Here is a 24767-nt window from a genome sequence, read left to right on the forward strand (position 1 = left end):
AAGAATCGGATAACAGCAATACGACAAACCAGCGACTAGAAAAAGTTTGTAAAAACGTAAATTAATACAAAATGCAGAACAAAGGTCAAACAATCAAAATGTTTGTCCTCAAGCAGTCTTGAAGGCATTACAGTGGTTGAAAGAACATAATAAACATTACACACACATTGTAGAAAATTCAGGTTGGGAAGAAGAATGTTTAACAGAAGATACAAATAATTGGACACATTTGTCCAATGAAATCGTCGATGATAGAAATGATTCTGAATGTGTAGAAGATGCTAATAGTGAGGATAGTGATAAAGATACTAATGAAGACATTAATTCAACTGCGTGGTTAACTGCGTGGTTTACCATATCACACATGCATTCAGAGAACAGATCCCCTTTTTGATGCAGGGAATATTCTGAATCTTTCTCAGGGTGATGGGAAACTCCCCTTAAATATAATGATGGATAGTGAAATGGAAGTTTTAGCATTTCCACAGTTATTTCCAAAAAGATAACAAGGATTTCAGACAGACAGACAGACCAGTTAAGCTAACACCAAAACAATATTTCAATGCAAGAATATTACACAAGGATGGACAGTTTTCAAAAAATATTCAATATCTATTTTTCGCCCAGTCTATAACAGAATATAAACAAATTCTAGATAATATGTCTATTGCAGTTAGAAAAATGACTAGCAAATACCATGATCAGTGTTGACAGTTGGAATGATGAAAAATCAAGATAACTTGAAGAATCTTATTTTCCAGGATCAGGAATATTGGTATCTTCAAAACATTATGGGGAACTCAACCATGCTGGCAAAATGCAATGTATAAACTGTTGGCTGCTGTAAAGCGTTTGGCATTTTTACATTTGTTTGTTATATTTGTCTGATGCAGATTTAAAATGGACTGATACACTCAATACTATATTAAGGCAGCAAGAAAAGACCTATTCACATCTGAAATATATAGCTTATGAAGGGAAGACAGTGAAATATACTGATATCAAATCCAATTACAGTACCAAGACATTTTGATCACAGATTAAACTTTCTTTTAGCACCGGATGGGGTGTGTCGCATGGTGGTGTCTTCGGCGGCATGCTTCAGTGATATAGCACTATAAAAAGGGCAACAGTTCCACTACACAAGAAGACACAACACGCACCTAGCACTTCACACACGCTACACAATGCATACATGGGAGGCCGTCCTTACATGACCCTGACTGTTAATAGGACGTTAAAACAAACAAACAAACAAGGCATGTCAATAGAAATCAGATTCATGTATGTGATGGCTATAGATCAGAAAAGTCAACCACAAAAATGACTTTAGCCCTTGTGACTCCGTACAATGATGAAAGTAAACTGGTCTTGTAAGGTGGCCTATGATTCGTTACAGGACAATTGACATAAAAAATAAGGTGGACTCGAAAATAAGCCGCAGCTTTTTAAAAAGATTTTAGGGTACCCATTCTTACAGTAGCCAATGTTTATAGGGCGAGCGTACTCTCGCCCTATCGAGTACGCCCGCCCTATCGTTTTCCTTGTCGGGTATAGAGTCTGTGTACATCCGTTATACGCAGGTACCAACTGCGCACGTGATACAGAAAGTCACTGTCTTATACCGTTTAATAGATTTCGCCGTGAGTTAGCGACACCGACCTTTCAAAAATAAAAGATATCTGTCAGCGATGTTATTTTGTGAATTAACAATGTCAGTGACATTAAACAGTGATAAACACATTCGTTTTATGTAAACTTCAAGCGGCGTATCATACAAACTCTTGCATCGGTCACGATATTCTAAGCATCTGATCGACTTTTGAAACATCCGGAAAAATATAATGCGAATCAGGTTTATGTAGTCAATAAAAGAAAGTGACGAAATGGATAACTTTTAGTATCGGTCAAAGACATTTACAGTGTTACTAAGCAGGTCATATTTAATTTATTTCACATCATCCTAGGTCCTAGGTATACATATACCTTGTTAACGTCCTATTAACAGCTATGGTCATGTAAGGACGGCCTCCATTGTATGCGGAGTGTAACATTAATGTAGTGCAAGGTTCGTGTTTTTGGGCGACTGTGGTATGTTGATGTTGTGTCTTCTTGTATAGTGGAACTATTGCCCTTATAGTAATATATCGCTGAAGAATGTCGATGAAGACACCAAGCAACATACTCCTACTGGTCACATTATACAGATAACGGGCGAACCAGTCGTCCTATCCCGTTATGCTGAGCGCTAAGCAGGAGCAGAAACAACCACTTTTGTAGACTTTGGTGTGTCTCGGCCAGGGGACAGAACCCACAGCCTTCCTCACAGGGGCGAGCGCTAAACCAAAGGTCCAAAATTGAGGTGGTGTCACGGGAGGCATTAGGAAGAATAAAGTAATTTAGGAAGAAGAGAAAAGATAGGATCCTCAATTTAGTAGCCTCTTGCGATCATGCAATAGGGCCAGCAGGTACAATTCTAACGCCCTACCTGCAGGGCCATATCAGATTGGATGGGACTTGATAAATCAAAGTCTTCAAAACGAAGACTTGGAATCAATAATAGGTAAAAATAATTATATTGATGAAGTAAATGATTTGATCGTAAACAAAATTAAAGCACTTACTGATATCCATATCTCATCTAAAACCATTAGAATATGTCTAAATGATAAACCTTAGGAGAATCAGGTCAATGCTGAGGGTTAAAAACCGGTTACACAGAAAAGCTAAAAACACCAATAATGGAAATGATTGGTCTAAACGTAATGGAACTATTGATCTTATTAGGAATGCCAAATCCGACTATTTAAATAAAACCCCAGAATTCTTTAGTAGATAAATCGGTATCTCCAGGTAAATGGTGGCTAATAGCTAAATCTATAATTTTTACATGTAATTCCAACAATACTTCTCACCCCCTATTAATTAATAGTAACACTCTTACAATAATGGACAAAGCTGAAGCCCTTAACAATTTTTTTACTTCAATCTTTAACTCCGCAGACACTACAAATGATATCTACATCCCTTGAGCTTTCTAAATTCTATATTAATATTACAGAAGATGTTCATGATCAACTAGCAATTATAAACTTTAATTAACCAGCAGGACCGGACAATATATCACCTCTCATTGCAAAAAATCTAATGCCATTTTTTAAGACAGAAAATGTCATTTTTTGGTATTATTTTCGGTCATGTCAATTAATAGCAAAGAATATTCACACACTTCCAGTTTGAGTGCACCAAACATATTTTCCAAAAAGTCGGCTCATTACCTGGAGTAAGCATTGTGAAAATTGAGAAAAATCGTGGACCGGTAAATTTGCCGTTTAAAGTTGTTAGTGAGGCAAGGTCTATTTTTGAAAATATTACACCATGGTCATACCACGATCTTTTTCAATCATAAAGTTGAGAAAACCAAGAAATTGACTACCGTATCTTATTTAATACTCATTTGTTACATTGAATATAAAACCTTATCTGATTGTATTACCTATATTATGTAGAATTATCAAAATATTGAATAACAATTACAAAGTATTTCAGAATTTTAGGGCATCATCATTCACATTTAAAGTGAGCATTCGGGCAAGGATGGCTAAAGTCGGTAAAAATGGTGTGAATGTTTCCAGAATAATTTCTTATGGAATAGAAAAATAAACTTTCTCGTCAAAAAATAAACTTTCTCGTCAAAATCTATCTGCGCACGTAGAAAGTAATTTAAAGTATAGGAATCCTAAAACGTCCTCCCGGCTGAATATACCCGTGGTTACATTTCCACGCAGCCTCGCTTTCAATGTTTTCACCTTTTCTTTATTTCAATGGTCAGAACTTGGAAACGTAAGCAGACCTTGACCGTCGCATTAATATGCGAGAACTTTTGGAAGGCCAATGAACGCATTTAGACTGGTTTTCTTTGCCCGACTATTCACTTTAAAGCTAGATGATGATTGCAACTGAATTTTCAGAAATATTCATATTTACAGCCGAAAGACATATAAAGTAAGATAATGACAAAATAAAAAAACGGGTTGGAGAAGATTATATTGTATAAGGATAAAGTTATACCTATTTTCAAACATCCAGTATACTATATTATACATTATAATGTCTTTGTTTTCAAAATCATGTGCTGTCAAAGTGATGGCAATTGCATCAAATCACACCGTTTCATTTTTATTTATTTTTTTTGGAAAACAAACACAAATTTGAAAGATGATTTTTTTTCAAAATTGTAATAAATTTACCATATTTAATATTTCTCTACAGTTTCAGATTTAGATCGTTCAATTTAGGTCCTTTTTAGAAAAAAATGTGATTAAGTACGTCTTTTATCATTTTAGTAAACATCATATAATAAGTCAACACCTGTCAGGATTTCAGCAAGGAAACTCAAAAGTAAACGAGTTACTTTCTTTATATAAAATAATTATTGGTAAAACAGTAAAAGATATTACCGTGGTATTTTGTGATATAAGTAAAACATTCGATAAAGGTTGGCATAAAGGATTTTTATACAAACTTCAAAAATATGGAGTTAACTGGTTTGAGAGCTACTTGTCTGATAGGTAACAAAGAGTAATTTATGGAGGCTATTCTTCCAACTACAAATCCGTTACTGCAGGTGTACCTCAAGGTTCTATCCTGGGCCCATTTCTTTTGTTAGTCTTCATTAATGATATAGCTAATGATATTCATACTAATGTTAAACATTTTGCAGTGATACATCACTTTATGTAATTGAAGAAGATGATGTTGATGCCCAATGCCAGTATTTCAATAATGATTTAGATGCTATAAATAAATGGGCTAAACTCCTGGATAATTAAGTTTAATCATGATAAAACTGTCTCGGTAATAATTACATTGTACACGATAGAATAATAATCCACCCCCCATTTATATTACAATAAATAAGCTACTTGTCTGATAGGTAACAAAGAGTAATTTATGGAGGCTATTCTTCCAACTACAAATCCGTTACTGCAGGTGTACCTCACAAGGCTCTATCCTGGGCCCATTTCTTTTGTTAGTCTTCATTAATGATATAGCTAATGATATTCATACTAATGTTAAACATTTTGCAGTGATACATCACTTTATGTAATTGAAGAAGATGATGTTGATGCCCAATGCCAGTATTTCAATAATGATTTAGATGCTATAAATAAATGGGCTAACTCCTGGATAATTAAGTTTAATCATGATAAAACTGTCTCGGTAATAATTACATTGTACACGATAGAATATAATCCACCCCCATTTATATTTAATAACTAAATGAATTAAAAGGACCTCTTTCACGAACAATGGAAATTTGCCCACGAACCAATTTTATTGAAATTAAAATGTTATATGTAGCAACATAAATGCAAACCCTTGAAATACGTTCAAAAAATTCAAAAGGTCCCAGGGGCCTGTGCTGTGGCCAAATTAATGTTGCCCAGTAGAGGTGTATGACAGGGTTCCCTTTTCGATCCAAAAAGGTATCAAAATAATGTTTTATGTCATAAAACTGTATTATTTTCTGAAGAGTATCAATAATCACTTATTATGATCACAAATATGTTGGCAAAATATGACAAATAAAATTTTGGCTACATTTTAAAGACAGAAAATATCGAAATTTTGGGTGTTATTTTCGGCCATGTCAATTATTAACAATGGTGATTCACCCACTTCCAGTTTGAGTGGACCAAAAATATTTTCCAAAAAGTTGGCTCATAACCTGAAGTAAATATTGTGAAAATTTCAGAAAAATTGTTGACCGGTAAATTTGTCGTTTAAAGGTTATAATATAGCAAGATCTATTTTTAGTAACGTTACATAATGCTATGAATATGCTTATTTTGGATCATTAATCACGAATCTAACGGTGTCAACATTAATGTATCATCCAATACTCATCTGTAACGCTTGATATGATTTCAAATTGATTTATTTAGTGATACTTTGTAGAAACAATTAAGTTTTACATAATCAAAATTACAAAACATTTGGGTGTTTTATGACCACAATAAGCTGTTTTGCATTTGAAGTAGCTTCACTAATATGTCCTTTTCTAATGATTTATTTTGTAAATATAGAGCATATTTACAGTGAAGAGAGTGATTAAAATGGGATTCTGTAACTGTGTCGTTTGAGAGGGAAGAGTTACCAGGTTACACGGGTCATGTTACAAACCTACAGTAGTTCTTTTTTTTGCAGGGCTAACACTTCTGATTAACCATTATGTTGATTCATCCTAACAAATATAAATCTCATCACTTTTACATATCATATTGGTTTAGATTTTAAGTTTAATTTGGTTATGAAACTCATTTATGTATCATTTCAGATTTAGATACATTAATGGCAAAGACTTCTTTAATCTTGCAAAATAACTAACTGAATGTAACAGTTTTAATAATGAAAATAGACGTTATCTGTAAGTAGATCATCAAAACTTGATTTATCTTTATTGTCAATAATCTTATTTGAATTCATGTTAGTATTATTTTATAATTAGAAAATTAAACAGCTTTACTGAGTATTAGACACAAAAGAAAGGCTTCGATCACAGTACATGTACATAGTGTATATCCCCGTGGTAAAGAGTGTGTGGCGATGAAACCGTTTTATTCCATACTATATAAACTGACTTTGAGTTTAGAACTATATGAGTTTTATAAGTAATTCTGAAGTAATCCTTATGGACAAAAACATCTCTAAAAATGTTAATTGGCGGATATGGTATTAATTGTACAGAGATAATGTAGAAACAGTCAAACAGGAAATGAGAGTGTCTGATCAAACTGGAAATCATTTAAATGCAGTGTATTACATATACTGTATGTTACTTAGCTTTGTGTCACATATACATTAATTTATTTGGATGTCCCTGACATGTATAATTCATGTTGTGATAACCAAATTTCTTATAAAATCAAATTTTATTACCTGAAATGATAAACCTTATGCCATTTTGATTAATAGTATGATGTGTTTACGATACACAAACCTAATTATGAAAAAACTGTGGACCTCAAAAACTTTTGACTGTTTCAATAACCATAAAAGATGCTGTTATTTTATTAACTGAAAAAAAAAAATCTTTATTGAATTCATGGAAATTCTGAAGAAAATTCAAAAACTTCAGTTTATTGATCACAAAATGTTCTGAACAATCTAAATATTAAACTGCTAAGAAATACTTAATATAGTAAAATAAATACAATTTTGAACAAAAAAAAATCATATATCAATTTGTCTATGGTTTTTTTAAACAAAAACTTGTAATGGTGTGATTTGATGCCATTTCCAACACTTTGAAAGCACAATATTTTGAGAAACAACAACATTATACATATATGTACTAATATACTGGATGTGTGAAAATTGATAAAAACTTGATTCTCTTACATAATAATCTACTCCCACCCATTTTTTTTCTAGATTTTGTTATTATTTTACTTTATATGCCTTTCAGCTGTAGATAAAAAGAATATTTCTGAGAATGCAGTTGCAATCATCATCTAGCTTGAAAAGTGAATGATAATGCTCTAAAAATTCCAAAATGCTTTGTTATTGTGATTCAATATTTTGATTATTCTACAATATATAGGTTATGAAATCATATATTACTTAACATTTAATGTAACAAATGAGTATTAAATAAAATTAAGAAATTAGTTTCTTTGTTTTCTCAATTTTATGAATGAAAAGGACCGTGGTGCGACCGTGGTGTAATACTGCTAAAAATAGACCTTGCCTCACTAAGACTTTTAAACGACACATTTACCGGTCCACAATTTTTCTGAAATTTTCACAATATTTACTTTAGGTTATGAGCCAACTTTTTGGAAAATATTTTTGGTCCACTCAAACTGGAAGTGGGTGAATCACCATTGTTAATAATTGACATGGCCGAAAAAAAATTCGACATTTTCTGTCTTTAAAATGTAGCCAAAATTTTATTTGTCATATTTTGCCTACATATTTGTGATCATAATATGTAATTATTTATACTCTTCAGAAAATAATACAGTTTTATGACATAAAACATTATTTTGATACCTTTTTGGATCGAAAAGGAAACCCTGTCATACACCTCTACTGGGCAACATTAATTTGGCCACAGCACAGGCCCCTGGGACCTTTTGAATTTTTTGAACGTATTTCAAGGGTTTGCATTAATGTTGCTACATGTAACATTTATTTTTAATAAAATTGGTTCGTGGGCAAATTTCCATTGTTCGTGAAAGAGGTCCTTTCACGAGTATACGAGGTCCTTTCACGAGTATCTGAGTTTCTTATTTATCACTAAAGGTTCATGGAATAGTCACATTAAAAACAATTATGACAAACCATTTAAAAGATTAAATATGTCAAGAACTCTTAAACATAAGAAACACATTAATTATACTATATTATTCTTATGTAAGACCGACATACAGATATTGTCTGGAGTAACTGTACTATCAGTGAATCTAAACTACTTGAATCTGTTCAAATTGAAGCAATGAAATTAATTACAAAATTGTAAGGTGGAACATCACATCAAAACCTTTATTTTGAAACTGGTTTGGAACTTCTATCTCCAAGAAGATACAAACATAAACTCATTTTATTGTTCAAGATATTAAATCATGTGACACCGACATACTTATATGACATAGTCGCTCCATTGATTAATAATGACGTTCCACTTCATATCCGTGTGCTCGTTTTTAAGATTTTGTCACTCAAACATACCTAATAGACAACATCTCTGATTTTATGGGAATTTTGCCGTTTTGAATATATACATGAGAGATTAAAGCAATAATGTCCTAATGAGATATTTGATATGTATGGATGTTTGTTGAATTTATTTTCCAGTAGTCTTCTTTAAAATATTATTATTATTATGATTATGATTAATATGACTGATATATTTTTTTCAGATAAACAACATATGCTACCCCTACCCCTTAATTTTGATCTACAAAGTGTACCATTTTTAGCAAATTTCACCAAATATTTATAGAAAAAGTTCTGGTATTAAAGGGTTGTTCTTTCTAAGTCAGGCAGAAAATTGGGGGGTCGGTGTGCTTTCTTTTTAGCCCCATTTAAATTTTTGTTATTTTTCAATATTTTAGAGTAAAAAATAAAAGTTTTAAAAATACCATTAAATGTAAAAATAAAGTGACAAAAGTGTATCATTTCACACATCAATGCTCAATGTTTTGATAACCACGAACCTAGTAACGATTTACAGCACAAATAAGCTCGATACAGCTTAATTTGCTGGCATAGTGATGATTTAAGTAAAAAAACAATTTGAGTGAAAAATGGTAAAACTGTGGCTCTACTCAAATCCGATAAGAAAAAGACACCATTTCAAAATGGCCGCCAAATGGGCAATTCCTTAAAATCCCTGTATAAAAAATATACTAAGAATATAAACGTATTTTTTGACAAAATTTGCAACTTAGTCTAGCAAATTGCTACAGACATTGATCAATTGTTTTTGAAAGTTTCATAAGATTTTTAGCTCATCTGGCCCGAAGAACCGGTGAGCTATTGCCATGGCGCGGCGTCCGGTGTCCGTCGTCCGTCCGTCCGTCAACATCTCATTTAAATCGCTACTTGTCATAAAGTGCTGCATGGATTTTAACAAAATTTGGTCAGAAACTTCCTTAGGGGAAGGGGATCAGATTTTGCATAAATGGTGACCCTGACCCCCCTTGGGCAGGAGGGGCGGGGCCCAATAGGGGTAATACAGGTAAATCTTATAAATCGCTACTTTTCATAGAGTTCTGCATGGATTGCAACCAAATTTGGCCAGAAAAATTCTAAGGGGAAAGGGATCAGATTTTCCATAAATGGTGACTCTGACCCCCTGGGACAGGAGGGGCGGGGTTCAATAGGGGTAATAGAGGTAAATCTTATAAATCGCTACTTGTCCTAGATTTCTGCATGTATTGCAGCCAAATTTGGCCATAAACTTCTTTAGGGGAAGGGGATCAGATTTTGCATAAATGGTGACCCTGACCCCCCTGAGGCAGGAGGGGCGGGGCCCAATAGGGGTAATAGAGGTAAATCCTATAAATCGCTACTTGTCCTACAGTTCTGCATGGATTGCAACCAAATTTGGCCAGAAACTTCATTAGGGGAAGGGGATTAGATTTTGCTTAAATGGTGACCCTGACCCCCCTGGGGCAGGAGGGGCGGGGCCCAATAGGGGTAATAGAGGTAAATCCTATAAATTGCTAATTGTCCTAGAGTTCTGAATGGATTGTAACCAAATTTGGCCAGAAACATCCTTGGGGGAAAGGGAACAGAACTTGTATAAATTTTGACTCTGACACCACTGGGGGTAGGAAGGGCGGGGCCCAATGGGGGAAATAAAGGTAAATCCTATAAATCGCTACTTGTCCTAGAGTTCTGGATGGATTGTAACCAAATTTGGCCAGAAACATCCTTGGGAAAAGGGGAACAGAACATGTATAAATTTGGCTCTGACCACCCGGGGGCAGGAGGGGCGGGCCCAATAGGGGAAATAGAGGTAAATCCTATAAATCGCTACATGTCCTAGAGTTCTGCATTGATTGTAACCAAATTTGGCCACAAACATCCTTTGGGGAAGGGAAACAAAACTTGTATAAATTTTGATTCTGACCCCCCTGGAGGCAGGAGGGGCGGGGCCCAATAGGGGAAATAGAAGTAAATCCTAAAATCGCTACTTGTCCTAGAGTTCTGCATGGATTGCAGCCAAATTTGGCCAGAAACTTCTTTAGGGAAAGGGAAACAAACCTTGTATAAATTTTGGCTCTGACCCCCCAGGGGGCAGGAGGGGCGGGGCCCAATAGGGGAAATAGAGGTAAATCCTAATAATCGTTACTTGCCCTAGAGTTCTGCATGGATTGTAACCAAATTTGGCCAGAAACATCCTTGAGGTTAACAGAATTCGTATAAATTTTGGCTTTGACCCCCTGGAGCAGAAAGAGTGGGGCCCAATAGTGGAATTAGAGGTAAATATTCAAATTCCTTCAGAAAAGAAACAATGAACTTATATTCAGAACATTACTTGGCATTACAAACCAGGTGAGCGATACAGGCCCTCTGGGCCTCTTGTTTATCTATGTCGAAACGAGACTTCAACGGGACTGAAACCTCAAAATAATTAATCCTTAATATTCCTCGTTTTACATCAAATCTTTTCTGTATTTTTTTCCTGACGTCATGCGAATTTGGAACTCACTTGATACTTATATAGCTTTAACCCCATCATTAGGTATATTTAAAAGAAACTCGTATAATGCAAATCCTATCCCTCGTCTTATACAGGGAGTGGGGCGACTGGTTCGCCTGTTGTCAGTATAATGTGACCGGGTGGGGTGTGTTGCTTGGTGTCTTCGGCGGCATGCTTCAGTGATATAGCACTATAAAAAGGGCAACAGTTCCACTATACAAGAAGACACACCATGAATATACCGCAGTCTCCCAAAACACGCACCTCGCACAACATACATGCAACACACCGCATACATGGGAGGCCGTCCTTACATTACCTTAGCCTTAGCTGTTAGTAGGACGTTAATTAATCAAACAAAAATAACAAACATAAGTAATATTTTGCATGAGTATACGGTGGATCTGTCGTCGATCTCTACAATCTGATTAAAATACAGATCCTTATTATCACTACGTTTGGTAAGAGGATATGACAACCTCCAATTAGGGGTCACGTCCAGATGATCTTTGGAAATGGCCAATCAAATTGGCACTGCCAGAATCTTAACTGGGGACGAAATAGTTTGAAAAAGCTGTCCGAATTATTATTTTGTGTACGTAGTCTTCTCGCCCAAACAGCACAACACAGCTAAATGAATACTGGGACGAAATAGCGTGGAGCAATGTGTAGAAAATGTATGTGATCTGAAGTACACGTGGTAAAAGGTCATTCGAACATGACCCCTTATGGGATGTTGTCAAATCCTCTATTGAACGGAGTGGTTAAAAGAATCTGTATTTTAATCAGTTTGCGATCTCTACGTTTTGCTGCTGCCACAATGTCACATAAAAAATAATCAGTTCTCTGAAATCTCATATGTAGATTTATATAGATTGCAGTTACATTTTGTACATGAAAATGAAACAACACGAGTGATAAGCAGTCATCTTGTATTATGTCAATCAATGTCAAGCTCCCTCAAATTAAACTGGTAGGATCCGCTTGGTCCTGAGTTTGAAATATCTATTTTGGATGAAATCCAAGCATAATATGGCAGACAATGACCATGTTATTTAAATGGGTACAAACCTAAAATGTAGTTTCCATATGTGCATTTGAAAATTGGTGGGTCGCACCACGATCTCTTGTTTTTTTTCAGTTTCATTACTTGAATGTTCGATCTGATTGAAATACAAATACTTATTATCACTACGTTTGATAAGAGCCCTCTATTGAACGGAGTGGTTATAAGGATGTTTTGCCGTCTTCGTCAGTGTATTCCAGTTACCTCCCTTACAACAAATATTGTCCAATGTACGATATAAGAGCTTGTGTATTTAATTTGCACTATTGATTTTGGAGATAAAAAGATAAAATCTTTAAATAGTTGCATTTGAAGGGAAGTTAAAATCATAATAACGGTCAATAGTATAAAATATGATACATGATATAACTCACAAGGCACGGAGTGACATGTTTCTTTCATCGAGAAAAAAATGTTCATTTGCAAACAGTTGTCACGAGAGTATATACATGTGGATTGTTCTCTTTGTATAGAAACTATTCTGACAACTATAAACAGTTGATAGTTTTTATTATACAAAAAACGGAGACAGATAACCTGAAATGAAAATAACAATACCTGACAATACATAGGGACATATAAATGTACCGGCTATTATATTTTATAGATTTATACCGTAAAGTAATAAATATATATATAGGAATTTATTTATTATATAACTTTTAAGTTATAGTTCTATTTTACTTTCAGAGTTACATATATTTACACATTACATTTAATTTACAGTCACTTGACTCTATGCATTGCCCTAACCTAACTGACCACGTGCGGTCCTTTGTAATACATACACATATTATAAACGTTACGGAAAAGTTATTTAAAAAGTTATAATAGAAAACCAAAGCATTTTAATTATATTGCTGTTGAATTCAAAAGTTAAATACTTTATTTCAATAGTTCTTAATTAAATGAACTTACCTCTGCCAACAGGGTGGGCGTGCACGTGCAAGGGCAGGGTCAATGTGACATACTCAACCAATCCAATCACTCGCCACTCATACGTCATCATAACAACTTACATACACACATATTTACATGCACAGGACATTACATGACACAGGGACATGTAAATCCAGGCAATACATAGCGGATGTAGTTAAACACTATATATAATACATATTATATATGGTGAATTTAACCGATACACACCGGATCTCACGCCCTGCAGGTACACTGTATGGTAATGACATTAGAACTAGGTACCCCTTGAAGCGAAAGTGAGACATTTTGAACGGTGCTAAGTTTGTCGCTATTATCTGCATTTTGAGATGGTTTTGGATACTGATGTTTGGTACACGTGTTTCCGAATATACCTGCATCACATTGAAATATAAATGGTTTTCGAGAAGTGTCGCAAAACAAAAAACTGGATAGATGCCACCACACCAAAGGAAATACCGACGTAAATCGCCTGTCGTTAGAACAGATGCTGGTAAAGAACATTCCATAAATTAGTAATTTAGTACTAAATTACTCTATTATGATATATAAGGGTAGATTCACAAGAAAAATACTTCTCGGCCCCTTCTGTTTATGTTATGGGAGCAATGTAAAATCTCGTTCGTGTACGGTTCATTGCTGATATTTTGATTGACGGTTGTACAGCTCATAGCAAACGAGGTGTACGGCTTCAAGTGAGCTCGATATCGGTAATTATCATAAAGAGAATAAATTAGGTGTAACATGATGTAGATAATGTTTATTTGATGAATATACATATATTGTTCAATCAAATGACATATAACGTCAGCTAATCTAGAGCAAATTATGAATTTGGGGCCTACGGATAAGGTCAGTTTTAGCGGATTGATTTTAGATGAGGGGGGAAAAGATAATAATTTCCTACCTTTGGAATTTGACACCAAAATCCCACTCCTCTGGGATTATCTTTATCTTGATGTTCAACCGTCGGTAAAAACTTAGAAATTTATGCATTTTTCAGGTTGTGAATTCGTTATATCACCCTGAAGACAGGGGAAACCCCGACTAGTTATGATGTCATTATATATCTGTATTTTGCTATTATAGTAAAACCAAGGTAAATTTTGTTCTATTTATAACGTCAGGAAATTCTTAATACATAACGAAAATAGCGCACAGTTCCAGGTATCAACAAAAACTAAAAGTACATTACAAGCAACATACGTGTAGGCTTACAGTGAGATATATTTCTATATTCACTCTCTATAAACAGGACGTTAAATTAATCAAACAAACAAACTCTATAAACCTATTAACTAGGAACACACTGCTGGAATTGCTACTTCCTGGACTTAGCGTCTCCCAGCCAATAGATATGGTTGTACTATAGTGGAGATGAACCGTGAATTGAATATTCCAAGGACTTCATAGTGTTTAGTATTACTTCCTTGATGGGCCAATACGTCTCCTCAACTTTGCAATGAACGAACAGTGAATGGCACCACGGTAAGTATTTATAATATAACATCCGTACTGTATTCTTATCGAATGTATATTATGAATGACTACTTTTACAAAGAGTGAGTATATACAGATTATTTATATAAATAGACAGTGGGTAGACCAGGGGACATGTAGCGATATATATATATAGATATACAAACACAGTGGGTAGACCAGGGGACGCAATATATTACAACTCCATTGTATGTGTGACCTAGATTACCGGAGTTAGAACTGTCAAGTGTTTCATACTGGACGTACATATATACTGTATCCATAAAGTCAATGGATTTTATAAAAGATGAAATTGGCCTGTACCACAATCAATTGAATCTATATTTTTTTGGTTTCATATGACTGTATCTCTTTTATCGCATATTCGATTTCCCATATGCTTGTTATTTATTTTAACATATTGTTTTACCATTCACAATTTATGGTATAGAACGAACGTACCTATTGTTTACATTTAAAAAAATTATACCATTATCGTCTGCTGATATTTAGGTTAGACCCTAAATTTCCGAGGCTGTCGATGGGCCGTTTAGCATATAACAAACAAACAAATGAATTCAGTGACATAGCACTATAAAAAGGATTTATAACAGTTCCACTATACACGAAGACACAACACGAATGACCCTAGCTGTTAATTGGACGTAAATATAAATTCACGTTAGCATGTTTAGTATTATCACTTATAAACCCCGAGTTCCGGGGGTATGGTGGTAGTCGACCTGTTTTTATGTCAACAAATATTGTCGAGACGTACGGTGACATATCGATATATTTAGTTTTCACTGCAGTCCCACAATATAACCTTACCAAACGCAGTTGGCAGTCATATAGACAATGAACTTCAAGCGTTTATTGTGACTTCATTATCATTGTGACGTCACACATGTCGTGCCAGCGATTATGGAAGACGGCTGTTGAAATGGCCTTTCTATTCATGACGATAAAGAATGATTATTTCATTATAGATTCAAAATTCCTTGGGATTTCATCATAAAATTTTAACCAATTATAAATATAAGCATTGAACGTCTTTCAGTTGACATTTATAGCCAGTATTGAATGCAAACTGAACCGATGCAAATTCAACATGAAATGAGATTTACCTCTGTCCAGTTTGCATTCATATTGGCTATGAATGCCAACTGAAAGACGTTCAATGTTTAAATGAATGATATGGCTACATAGGGATACTACAAACACAGTATGGTATGATAAAGACCATGTGTTTCCTCTCTGGAAAATCAAAGTGCAAATCTACATAGAGTAAAAACTAAAATATTTTCAAAGTCATTGTCTATGACACAACACGGAAGTACCGCAGCCTCCCAAAACATACAGATATTCACACAAATACATTACATACAGGGGAAATCTCCTTCAGCCTCCCAATACAAACAGACATTCACACAAATACATTACATACAGACATTCACACAAATACATTACATACAGACATTCACACAAATACATTACATACAGGGGAGATCTCCTTCAGGGACCTGTGATCTTAATAGGACGTAAATACACCAACCAACCAACCGACTATTACAAATCAATTTTAATACTGTATAGTTTGATTCCTAGGAGAAAATTATTGCCTCCTTAATATTCAATCGCGAGGATAAATGTTCTGGCATTTGTCAATTTTAAGGACATATCTACATATAAACAATACTTTTAAGTAAAATGTAAATTCTTACCATCATACCGGTAGGTAGTGTCAACTGACTACTGTAACTTCGGTGAAATCAATATCATTTAGGCATTAAACTAAGTAATTGTGTCCTAAAATGTAACGTTTTGTAATCAGGCAAGAAGCCGTGATGCACCATTATATGTATTGACATTATTGTGTCACATATAATGTGTAGTTTGTAATTAAACAATGTCTAGTATATGTGTATTATATGACTATACACTAATATTGATTGTATACATTTAAATGGTTATTTTAAATACCCTACATAATTACAGTTGTGACATTAATTGTTCCGCATTAGGACCTACCTACATATACCGATTTAGTCTTGGTATATAGAGATCTACCATGTGCATTTGATTTTTTAACGGTAAAACTGATTCGACGTGTAAAATTAAATCTGCTGAGTCACTCGAGCTTATCTTAATTTACAACTAGGATCTTAGATCCGTGGATAACTCAGGAAGCGACACAAAAAAAGACTCACGGTTGTTTTCGAACTCATTTGAAAACGGGGGAATATCATAATTGTAAAACTGCAGTAAAATCGTAGAGGTATGACGAGAAAAAAATCTCTTTATTTGTGGATATACAGAAGATGTAAATTATAGGGATATTCTACCCTCGGGATCTCAAAGTGTTATTCAACCCTGCCTCTGCATATTCACGTATGAAAGAGCCTTATAGTATTTTGCTTATCCAGATCTTCGTTGAAACAAAATTGGTATGCACTGCTGGTGTATAGATCACAGCTTTAATTTTGCTGGCTTTTATTTACTTGTCAAGTAAGTTAGTGTGTGTCCTTTGTAAAAAGAATACATTCTGTCATGGAGTCAATCAAATTATTGCGTCAACCAAACTTCTTTATGTTGTTTGTTTACATAGGCTATATATAATATTTGTTTGCTTAGGTTATAATTTTAACATGAAAGATGACAACAAATATCAAAGGCATGTCTTTGTGTTGTACATTTGTATATGGATTTTCTTTCTATTTTAAGTGAAAATGTTCACATGCTAAATATAATCCAGATAACTATTAAGTTACAGTAGATCGCCAATTGTAGTTATTAGAAACTGAAAATTGGATGAAATTGAGGTCGTTTATTACAGTAGTATTTTATAAACGGATGATCATTGCGTACATTTATTTGTCTTGCCTCTAGTTTTAAATAACATTAAAGTCCATTTCACATCAGACCACAATGATACATATTTCTCCTTAAAGATGCTCCACCGCCGACATAGCTTAACGATACTCATCATTTGAATAATACTTGGTGTTTCATCGTGTATATATATGTCTAACTAACATAAAAATACATATGAAATAATTTATTTTGCTTTTGGTGCATGCGCAATCAGTACCTCATGCCATATAGGACATAGTGCCACGGAATTTTTTCGGATTGCAATTAATTATTTTCGATATTTTCATCTTGACGTCAAATTATAACCTCAAACTTTTCAATGATAGTAAAAGTGTAAAGTAAGTAACTTTTGTAAGCAAAGACAACTACTAAATCGACTGCTCCTGATTTGATAGAGAAAAAATACCATTTCTCCGCGGTGGAGCATCTTTAACAATAACCGTATATAAAGATAATAATAACATAACAAGAAGTAGCACATGTGTCGGCCTTGCAGGTAAGGCGTTAGAATTGTACCTGCTGCCCTTATTGCATGATCGTAAAAGGCGACTTAATTTAGGATCTTATCATTTCTCTTCTTCCTAACTGGAAGGCTGTGGGTTCTGTCCCCTGGCATAGATACAGCAAAGTATATAAAAGTGGTAGTTTCTTCTCCTGCTTGGCGCTCAGCATATAGGGTGTGGTACGACTGGTTCGCCCGTTGTCAGTATAATGTGACTGGGAGGGGATGTTGATTGGTGTCTTCGGCGGCATGCTTCAGTGATATAGCACTTTAAAAAGGGCAACATTTCCACTATACAAGAAGACACAACACAAACATACCGTAGTCTCCCAAAACACGCACTTCACACACGCAACACACTGCATACATGGACGGGCGTCCTTACATGACTCTGGCTGTTAATAGGACGTTAAAATAATCAAACGTAGAACATATTTCAGTTAAATACTAGGATTTAAAGTAGATTTGAAAATTTGATTCAGATCCTCCGAGCTCAAAAACATTAAAAAATAGTATTTGTCTCAATCTTTGCCCAAGTGTCCTTCTGAATTCAAAGAGTAACGTAACTTGACGAAATATACTTTGAATCGATAAACGCTAAATCCACCCCAATTCTGAAATTTTGAAACATTGTTGTTCGGGTCTTCTAGCAATAAGTTATTTGAAAAAAGAGATCACATGTTTGACAATGTCATTATCATGTTAGTAACAACGAACTATTTGACGGTTTCGGAACTGGATGATACAGACAAAGCTGGTGTTTTATTAGGCAATAAGCCGTACAACGACAATACCGACGATGTATAAAACATTAAAAGCGATAATTATATGATGAATAATTTATTACACTGATGTCATGTATACAGTTATTATGTAGTTATAATTCTAAAAGCTGAAATGTTTGTATTGTAAAAATTTTCATATTTTGGAGGAAATAAAAACTAGGTATGCATTTAATATGATACAACGATGATTTTTTTATTTCGTGTTACTCTTCAATATAAAGCATATAGTTACTTTTCTAAGATGGGAAGGAGTAAATCCTTTTGTTCTATTATCGGTAGGGGTAAAATTCTATTGTTCTAAAATGGGTAGGACCAACTCTTTGTTCTAAGATGGGTAGGGGTAAATTCTATATTTCTAAGATAGGTGAGGTAACCCCTATTGTTCTAAGTTGGGTAGTGGTAACTCATTGTTCTAAGATGGATAGGGGTAACCCCTATTGTTCTAAATTGGGTAGGACTACCTCATTGTTCTAAGATGGATAGTGGTAAATTATATTGTTCTAAGATGGGAAGGGGTAACTCATAGTTCTAAGATAGGTAGGGTTAACTCATAGTTCTAAGATAGGTAGGGGTAACTCATAGTTCTAAAATGGGAAGGGGAAACTCATTGTTCTAAGATGGGTAGGGTTGACTCATTATTTTAAGATGGGTATGGCTAACTGCTATTGTTCTAAGATGGGTAGGGGTAACTCATAGTTCTAAGATAGGTAGGGTAACTCATAGTTCTAAGATAGGTAGGGTAACTCATAGTTCTAAGATGGGAGGGGAAACTCATTGTTCTAAGATGGGTAGGGTATGAACTCATTGTTCTAAGATGGGTAGGGTATCATGTTCTAATAGGTAGGGTAACTCATTGTTCTAAGATGGGTAGGGAACCTCTAGGAGTAACTCATGTTCTAAGATGGTAGGGGTAACTCATTGTTCTAAGATGGGTAGGGGTAACTCATAGTTCAAAGATGGGTAGGGGTAACTCATTGTTCTAAGATGAGTAGGGGTAACTCATTGTTCTAAGATGGGTAGGGGTAACTCATAGTTCTAAGATAGGTAGGGGTAACTCATTGTTCTAAGATGGGTAGGGGTAACTCATTGTTCTAAGATGGGTAGGGGTAACTCATAGTTCTAAGATGAGGTAGGGGTAACACATTGTTCTAAGATGGGTAGGGGTAACTCTTGTTCTAAGATGGTAGGGTAACTCATTGTTCTAAGATGGGTAGGGGTAACTCATAGTTCTAGATATAGGGTAATCAGATGGGTAGGGGTAACTCATAGTTCAAGATGGTAGGGTAACTCAATTTCTAAGATGAGTAGGGGTAACACATTGTTCTAAGATGGGTAGGGGTAACTCATTGTTCTAAGATGGGTAGGGGTAACTCATAGTTCTAAGATGGGTAGGGGTAACTCATAGTTCTAAGATAGGTAGGGGTAACTCATAGTTCTAAGATGAGTAGGGGTAACTCATTGTCTTAAGATGGTAGGGATGATTCATTGTTCTAAGATGGGTAGGGGTATATCCTATTGTTCTAAGATGGGTAGGGCTAATTCCTGTTTAAGGTCTCTTTTAAGATATGTCTGCAGATGGGTACGAGGTAAATTCTTTTGTTCAAATATTGGTATGGCTAACATCTATTGTTCTAAGATGAGTATAGGCAAATGCTATTGTTCTAAGATGAGTAGGGGTAACTCCTTTTTTTAAGATGGGAAGGGCTAGCCCATAGTTCTAAGATGGGTAAGGATAAATCATAGTTCTAAGATGGGTAGGGGTAACTCATTGTCTTAAGATGGTAGGGATGATTCATTGTTCTAAGATGTGTAGGGGCATATCCTATTGTTCTAAGATGGGTAGGGCTAATTCCTATTTAAGATCTCTTTTGAGATATGTCTGCAGTACTACGAGGTACAATATTCAGCATACCGTCTGTATGTGTGACCATGAAGGATGTGCGGTTCGGTGTGTTCTGCAATGAATAACATGGGCATAACACAGCCTCTAAAAGCAGGTGTACTCTCCTCACATCACTTACAGGGGAAATATACGCAAATTACTAAGGACATCTTATAATATCAACATGATAACATCTAATGTAATGATTATAAAAAATGTGTCGTACATTTAATGATGGAATGAAATATTTCTAACTAAACGTTTGATATTTCAGGTAAAATATGGACGAATATCCACTATTATCCCATGTTTGCGGCGAAAACATCCGTCTTTCAGAAGGGAAGTCTGAGGCAATATGGGACTCGAAGTACTCTGGGGGCATTGTGTTCTCTGCACAGGCGCTTCGCTACCAAGAGCAAATCAGAATCGTGTTGCTAGGAAGCAGTCACGTAGACATAGGGGTCACACAAATTGACCCCGAGTCATTAAGGGGTCCAGGTAGCGTGCGACGTATGTACCTCAGCGAAAAATGTTCCATCATTAATAACATCAGAGTCCATAAACAGAAATGTGAAGTGTTTCTTAAAAACCTCAAGGATAAGGTTATCTCCCCTGCCGGAAACAACACCTACGGAGTTTCTGTTGACCCAAAGATGAACGTCTGGCTTGTCGTTTGTATAAAATTTGGGAGTGCGTCTGTGACTATAGGTAGGTATATCCTTCACACATTTTTTGTTTGTTGCAGGGTAGCTTCTTCCGGTGTGTTGCTATGGAGAACCGAATAAACAGTAGCAGAAGATCGATAAACTGTATATACAAAGACAAATACAACACTTCAATCAATTTCAAATGTTTTATTTATATATTTTAATGTATTTTCATATTGACCAATTTTAAGAATACTTTTATATTGAATTATCACGCTGAAGTACATGTAAACAAAGTATTTTCATGACCTCTTGATTTTATGATAAAGATATAATTATGTTAGTATTGGAAATTATCTTACATTTGGTTCGGTAGCAACATACAGATACTTGCAGTTGCAATGTAGATATAACAAAGTAACCATTTCATTTCTGTTCTTGTCTAGACTCTCCAGACATGTTCCATGACGTCACCGGTGAAAACATTGAGTTCGAGGGAACTCAGAAGCAAACGGCTAAACTGAAGGTTGTCAATCCGGCTTCTGTTTGTATTATAGACAGACATTTAACGACAGCAGGATTTGACCCTGTCCGGATTGGCATTGATCCACTCCCAGGCATTGGTGGGACTCCGCCACATATCTACTACGTTAAACTTGGGCTGACGAGTGTCCAACCAGGCAAAATGGCTGAGTTAGACCCACAATCATTAGTCATTAGTAAACCAACGAAGACGACGCTTCAGAACAGATGGATACCGGTCCAAACATTTGAGAGGAGAAATCAAAACGATTGTACAAATCCACCTGTGGACAAATGTAAGGGTGAACTTACCATCAAAGTAAATACAGACGGCGAAATGTTATACGAACACAGTAGTGGTATACACGGCAAATGGCCGATCACTGACCAGCGACTTTTTATCGTACTTGAACTGTTTCGAGTTTCAGTTAAAATGCTGTCACCTTTGCAAAGGAAGGATTCTACATATGAACATAATCGAATGGGCAAAAACGCACATTCAATGGAAAATCTTCAACAGGAGGCAGATGATGAAGGTGGATACCTCAGGCCGCTTCCGAACACTGACCCCGAATCAGAACCTTCGCGGCCCGTATCCTCCCCATGCGAGTCCTCCTGGCATGATTGGTCAAATTCATGGCTTCTGCTAGAGCGCATATCATCATTGGAGTTTGATGCGAAGGAAAAACCGGCCGTCACCTTAGAGCAAAAAATGAACGACACCATCAAAGAAATGAGTTCGATGAAGATGCCAGATGACAACTATATGAAAATGTATCAATTATCGGACAAAAAACCATACTCACTTCCAACGAATGCTCCCTCGCCTCATCCCGAAGATATGTTGAGGCAAATATACGCCAAAATGGATAATATAGAGGCAATTATTTCTCAATTGCAGTATATCGGAGAAGAGCGTCATAACCAAATGTTCGCTAGTTATAAAAGGCTGAAGGAGGTCGTTGAAGGGATAGCAAAGGCAAATGCAAACCCCGACATGGTGCCGATAGGAGAAACTATCCGTGAGAACTATATGACTCTGCTGGAGGAACTTAAACCTAGTGATCTCGTCTTTACATTATACCAAAAGAAAATTATTGATATAGTGGAGAAACAAAGAATTCAGGAGATGTGCAGCAAGGGATTGGGTAGAAAGGAAATCAATGACAAACTGTTGGATTTGATAAGTCAACGATTGGTTAGTCGCACGGCAATGATGGAAGCATTACAACTCTCCAATCAGGCTCATTTAAAGGACAAAATGCTGCCGTGAGAGTCCAATTAGGATAATAACAATATGCTGCTTTAATCAAAAGTTTGTTAATATTTCAAGTGTAGTCAAAGTTAATTACAAAATCAAATCACTGACAGTTTTGAAGAAAAGCTCATTAATATTTATATTTACTGCAGTTGTTTTAAAAACACTGGTTCTCGTAATTTCTTGTGACATCTATTATTTATCGTTTTCACTTGTAGTATTATTAGAAGTAAAACAAATGAATACAGCTATGTAATGAAACTTCCATAACAATATTTTTGGTATAGTTTGTTTTCTTGAAGAAAATGCAACAGGAAATAAGCATTTTTATAAGGATTCAAAATCCGCCAGAATTTTTTTAAAGTTTGCAGTGTTAAAAGTTTGGCTGCATTTATATTTATGTGTGTTTTTGTCTTTGTTTTACTTTTTCATAAAGGCACAAAGGGCCTGAAATTTTGTTATCTAACGATGCTTTCGAAAGGTCCCCTTGGGTCCACCTTTTGAACAAATTTTTGACTAATACTATTCTTTGTTTTATATCGATTTATAATAGTATTTACAGATTAATCTGACTACAAATTGATTTTAATCAAAGAATTTCAAATTTGTGACAGGACAATGATTAAGGTTTTGGGGTTTTCTCTAAATATTAGGTAAGTAATCGATTGTGTTCACAATTGCAAACCATTTTTGAAAAAACATGCCATAGGTATAATCTTTTGGCAGATATCTTTTTTTGTGAAATCCTTGATAAAAGCTTTGCAAACGCTGAAATTTAGCCAGTGGATTTTTTCTAAAAAAAATGGCCACAGGCACCCTCTTTGTAAGCTTATATTGTAAGATTAGTGCATTCTCTATTGCAGTTCCCCTGACATTACAAAAAAACCTCAATAAATGGATGCATATGGTCTTGGTTGAAACAATTCTTTGTTTATCTGAAATTAAACAATAACAAGAAAGAAATGTATTTCCATCAGTAACTCCAACTCAAATGATACAAATTAGATTATGTCGCCCTATCCTTAGATAAACTAATTGAGTAGAAATTGATTTTTTTAAAGATGTAAGCGAAACAGAATCACAACACCAAAAAAGCTACAATCTCAATTTTGATCATCAAGGGGTCTTAATTTCGTTACCATGGTAACAAAGTATTTCAAAACTATTACTACCTTATTCAGCATACTCAGAACCCCTATGTACCAATGTTCACCAATTTTCACTTATATAAATATGCCCAGTACAGTTTTGGACCATGTCTATTTTAATGTTTGTCATGTGGAGTTTCCTCTTACTCAATTTATAGACGAAAATATTTTCTTTTATCTTTATGCCAACTTACGATATCATTCAAAACTAGTATGTCGTACATACTTGTTCAGCTAATTATACACATTAAGAACAAATATCTTGCTTACTAAATGAATATATATATTAAAAACATAAATCTTATACGAAAAAGGTTGAGAATAAAGAGAGTCAAAAAATGTTGTAAAACTAGAGACTAAATTAAGCGTTTGCCCCTGTCTCCAGTCTACAGTCTGTCCGTCATTATTTTGAGATTCATCTTCCAAAGAAATCATTAGTTTTTTCGC

The 24767-nt window shown here is 35.0% G+C and overlaps 2 protein-coding genes across 2 annotated transcripts in view; one reads left to right on the forward strand and one right to left on the reverse strand.

The window, feature by feature from the left end:
* Positions 1-14241, reverse strand: part of LOC138306423 (C-type lectin domain family 1 member B-like) — a 51432-nt gene extending 37191 nt beyond the window's left edge. The window contains exon 1 of the mRNA XM_069246870.1: positions 14131-14241. The gene's annotated coding sequence lies outside the window, so the exon portion shown is untranslated. The remainder of the gene's footprint in view (positions 1-14130) is intronic.
* Positions 14242-14392: 151 nt separating this feature from the next.
* Positions 14393-24081, forward strand: LOC138306424 (uncharacterized). The gene is made up of 3 exons (XM_069246872.1): positions 14393-14711; positions 21020-21453; positions 21839-24081. Exons 2-3 carry the CDS (start codon positions 21027-21029, stop codon positions 23185-23187), a joined length of 1776 nt encoding a protein of 591 aa, XP_069102973.1. The 5' UTR covers positions 14393-14711; positions 21020-21026; the 3' UTR covers positions 23188-24081.
* Positions 24082-24767: the final 686 nt, after the last annotated feature.

Source organism: Argopecten irradians, chromosome 13 (genome assembly GCF_041381155.1).
Source record: "Argopecten irradians isolate NY chromosome 13, Ai_NY, whole genome shotgun sequence".
NCBI lineage: Eukaryota > Metazoa > Mollusca > Bivalvia > Pectinida > Pectinidae > Argopecten > Argopecten irradians.